Source organism: Nicotiana attenuata, unplaced genomic scaffold (genome assembly GCF_001879085.1).
Source record: "Nicotiana attenuata strain UT unplaced genomic scaffold, NIATTr2, whole genome shotgun sequence".
NCBI classification, from domain to species: Eukaryota; Viridiplantae; Streptophyta; class Magnoliopsida; order Solanales; family Solanaceae; genus Nicotiana; species Nicotiana attenuata.
The window spans coordinates 239,702-244,166 of NW_017671506.1; the positions used below are offsets into that span (position 1 = coordinate 239,702).

General features: G+C 32.7%; 1 protein-coding gene across 1 annotated transcript; it reads left to right on the plus strand.

Annotated features, from left to right (window-relative positions):
• The first annotated feature begins 294 nt into the window (after positions 1-294).
• LOC109208684 (CEN-like protein 2) lies at positions 295-3,341 on the plus strand. Its single transcript, XM_019371826.1, has 4 exons — positions 295-560; positions 1,171-1,232; positions 1,551-1,591; positions 2,936-3,341. The coding sequence occupies exons 1-4, from the start codon at positions 363-365 to the stop codon at positions 3,151-3,153; spliced, it is 519 nt and encodes a 172-aa protein (XP_019227371.1). The 5' UTR covers positions 295-362; the 3' UTR covers positions 3,154-3,341.
• Positions 3,342-4,465: the final 1,124 nt, after the last annotated feature.

The following is a 4,465-nucleotide window of genomic DNA, read 5'->3' on the forward strand; positions in this document are numbered from 1 at the left end:
AAAAGGCTACCCCAATGATTTCCGACGAGTATAATTCCGACTAAATTTTGTCGAAAATTCTATCAGAAATACGTGTATTTTTAGTATTGAAAGAAGATTTGTTTTAATTTTTTTAGGTGGGGTGGGGTGATTTGGGAGATGTGGGTTTTGGGGGTGGGGGGGGGGTGGGGATTTTAATACTTTGGAGTTTCCTAAGGTCCCATATTTTATACCTTTTTTTTATTCTTCTTTACCATGATAGCTATAACTTAGTACATATATATAAGGTGGCACTCTGATCCAATGTCCAATGCAAACCATTCTTAGGTCTTTGAAATTTCTCTCTTTTTTCTTATCTCTATCTCTGTCTAATTGTCTTTATTATGGCAAGAAGTTTAGAGCCTCTAATTGTTGGGAGAGTAATAGGAGATGTTCTTGATTCATTTAGTCCTATAGTGAAAATGACAATTACTTATAACAACACATTAGTGTGCAATGGCCATGAACTTTTTCCTTCTATTCTTACTGCTAGACCTAAAGTTGAAGTTCAAGGAGGAGATTTGAGGACTTTCTTCACACTGGTAGTTTTTCTTGATTTCTACTTAAATTCCAAGATCATTAAGTTCCATATATTTTTTTACTAAAAAAAAAAGAAAGACAAAGGGCAGCCTGGTGCACTAAATTACCGCTATGCGCGGGGTTTGGGAAAGCGCCGGACCATAAGGGTCTATTGTATGCAGTCTTACCCTATTTTTTTAAAAGAGATTGTTTCCACGGCTTGAACCTGTGACCTCCTGGTCACCATTACAAGTTATATTAATTTAACCTGTTATATATAACCACCAAAGGTTGTCGTTGGATGGTAAGTATCCTTCTATCCTTAATTAATCAGGGCTTTCGGGTTCGAGTTATAGCCCTAGGAATATAGTCATCTTTGGTAGGGATTTGCTTTACCCCAAAACTTTTCAGCACGAATCCGGATTAGTAAACCTTAATGCATGTGCCAGACACCAGATGACAAACCAAAAGAATTTTCAACTTGTTATACCATGTTACTTATTACAATTAATTTAGTTTTCCGGTCAATAATATACTAGATAGAGTACTTGTAATTTCCTTTGAAGTGAGTTGATTGTTATTTTTTCGCATTATCAGTATATAAAACTTATACTATTATTTTTTAATATGTAGGTCATGACAGACCCTGATGTTCCCGGCCCTAGTGATCCTTATCTACGAGAGCATCTCCACTGGTACAGTCAAACCTCGCTATAATATAGTCTCATTTATTTCGAATTTTCTTGGTAATAGCGAAGTGTTGTTACATAGTATGAAAATTGGTTCCACAAAATTTAACTTTTATAGTGAATAACTGTTATATAGCGATATTGTTATACAGAGGTCTTCCCGTATGCCCTAAACTCAATGAAAAAAGTAGAAAATGTGAAAAATATGTACAAATGTACAAATATGAGAAGAGATCAAGATTAAATGGAACTATCCTTATATACAAATATACAATATCTAGTTGACAAAATAAAATTGACAGTATTTTACTGATTGTTTGACAGGATAGTAACTGACATTCCAGGTACCACTGATGCTACTTTTGGTAAGTTTTCAGTATTTTCTGCAAAATTACAAGCACATGTGAAGAAGATAAAAGATGTATTTCCATTATTCACTTATTTTGTCTTGCTAGTTATATAGAATAATTGTAAGATCAAAATGTTGTATAGTAGTGAATGTTGGACTTCTAAAGTCGAACATGTCCACATGATAGTGTCACAAAAATGCAGAAACTAAACAATCGTTTGAACATTAAAAAAAAAAAAAAATATTTCGAAAAAAAAGTAGTTTTTTTGAGCTAAGTTGAAAAAAAAAGTATTTAGAATTTGAAATTGTGGATATACATTTAAATTGCAAAGTATTACAGTTTTGTAAGGAAAATAAACTCTCATATACATAAAAAAGTGATTTTTTGAAACTCATCATCAAGATTTGTTTTAACAATTCAGTCCAATGTATAACCAAACATTAACTTAAAAAATATTAAAAAAAAAGGGAAAAATTTATGAACAACGGGTCTCAAGATAAATGTGTCTAGTCATATAAGATTAGACAAATTAAGATTTTATTATATTTGGTAGAAGGTGCAAGTAGCATATGTAAATAATAAATTGAGAAGTCACTTGAGATATTTTGATCATGTCCCACGTCGATATTAAGAGGTACCATTCTATATATGTGAAATCATGGTAAGTTAAAGTATTAAAAGGTGATAAATAGACCTAAATCACATGAAACGAAATTATCTCGAAAGGTCTACAAATTTTTGAAAATCATGTAGACTACGCGAAAAGTAGGACACAATGAAAAATAATCAAAGATCTATATTGGCGATACTATTTAGTTGGGATTACATTTTAGTTATTTAGTACGTTTACTTAAATCTAATATTTGCTCAGAGTTTTTTAATCTTATTAGAAGTTTACATACCAAAAAATTTAGAGAACTTGCTAGAACAATTGATAATTCTTTATATAATATTGTCTTCGAGTCGAGGAAATAGCCACTAATACTTGCATTAAGGTATGCTGTCTATATCACACTTCTTGGGTGCGGCCCTTCCTGGACCCTGTATGAACACGAGATGCCTTCTGGATCGCGCTGCCCTTTTATTATAAATAAAAAAAATGCCGCCCGGTACATTAAGCCCCCGCTATGCGCGGGGTCCGGGTAAGGAACAGACCACAAAAGTCTATTGTAGGAAGCCTTACCTTATATATCTGCAAGAGGCTGTTTCCATGCCTCGAACCCGTGACCTCCTGGTCACATGGCAACAACTGCCCTTTCTATTAATATTTCCTGCTAGAGAATATATACCCCTTTGTTACTACTCATTCTTAGGTTGATTATTAACTTATAATGTGCTTAATCTTTATACTAAAAACAGGAAGAGAATTGGTTAGCTATGAGATTCCAAGGCCAAATATTGGGATCCATAGGTTTGTATTTGTACTTTTCAAGCAAAAACGAAGACAATCAGTTAGTCCTCCTACTTCAAGGGATCACTTCAACACTAGAAATTTTGCTGAAGAAAATGATCTTGGCCAACCTGTTGCTGCTGTTTTCTTCAATGCACAGCGAGAAACCGCCGCGCGACGACGCTAAAATTTGATGTTTTAGTCATTTTTCTTCACAATTATCTGACCTGACGTTCGAGTGAAGTGGCTTTAATTTGAATTTCTTAGTGGTATCTTGTTGAACCATTATTAAGAAAAGAGTAAGTGTTACACATCTGTATTTGTCTAGCCTTTTTTTCTTCTTCTTCTTCTTCTAATGCTCATGAAACCTTTGAATTTAATATCATAGGTTATTCTCCTGAATTTGAAATATTATCAGCTTGAAACTTTGGTGCTTAAATTCCTAGCTTGAAAGTATTTTTCTAATTAAAAATTTCGGTAAATCAAGCCTGCGCAAAATAATTGATTTTTTCATGTGTAAGACCACACAAAAGCTCGATTCCGTGAAAGGCCTTTAGGAGATTGACCTTTCTTTCTCTTCTTACCGATTATATATTGGCAACTCACTTTAGCATTGTTGGTACTTCGTACTTATTATAAGGGGTTATTTTGATCACAAGAACAAAATTATAATCGATTATATTGGTAATTCACTTTAACAAAATACTTGAATTAATATAATAATGGCGAACCATAACACTTGAATTTATGTAGTTTCCAAATATATAGATTTTATTTCAAGAAAATATAAAGATTCTATGTTCAAATACATCGTCAAAATTAAAGAGTTTGAATCTCAATAAAACAAAAACTATCACATAAATAGAAACAATAACGGTATAAAATTATACCGGTATTGCTTATACCGGAAACAAAAGGCTAACTAAATGTAGTATAATCTTAAAATGAAGCCAAATTTTGTACCAAACACACCTTAGTTGTGTTCTCTGTTTTAAAAGGCGGAATTTGGACTCGTCCGGGACTCGCCCCGGGGCGAAGCACTCGTAAAACGCCCCTGGATTTATGTGTGGGGCTTAGTTCCATGAGACTTACGCCTTGTCCATTGGGGCTTACGCCCCGGACACGGCCAACGCCCAGCATACTGGACTCGCCTAATAGAACTTTATGCAATTGTATGTAACTAACCTTGTAAATCCTCAAATTTTCTTAATAAATCATTGACTATTCAAAATTACTTTCTTAATCATAAATTAGTAAGTTGAGATTATTTTATGTCATAATTAAAATAAAAATTATTGCATGTTATCCACTAAGACTGCTATGATAGTTAATTTTAAATAAATCTTTCATTTAAAAGTATTTATTTATTACTTTTGTTATGTCTTTACTATATAATAGTCCATAATTTATTTTGTAATTACTTTTTCGAAATATTATTTTTTTCACGTTTACGAGATACAATACTTAATTTAATAGCTCAGTATTAGCTAGTAACTATT

Excerpts from the sequence above, each read along its gene's own strand:
- LOC109208684 (XM_019371826.1), top strand. The coding sequence starts at position 363 with ATGGCAAGAAGTTTAGAGCCTCTAATTGTTGGGAGAGTAATAGGAGAT. Across the intron at positions 1,233-1,550 it reads CTACGAGAGCATCTCCACTG|GATAGTAACTGACATTCCAG; the intron begins GTACAGTCAAAC and ends ATTGTTTGACAG. Across the intron at positions 1,592-2,935 it reads TACCACTGATGCTACTTTTG|GAAGAGAATTGGTTAGCTAT; the intron begins GTAAGTTTTCAG and ends TACTAAAAACAG.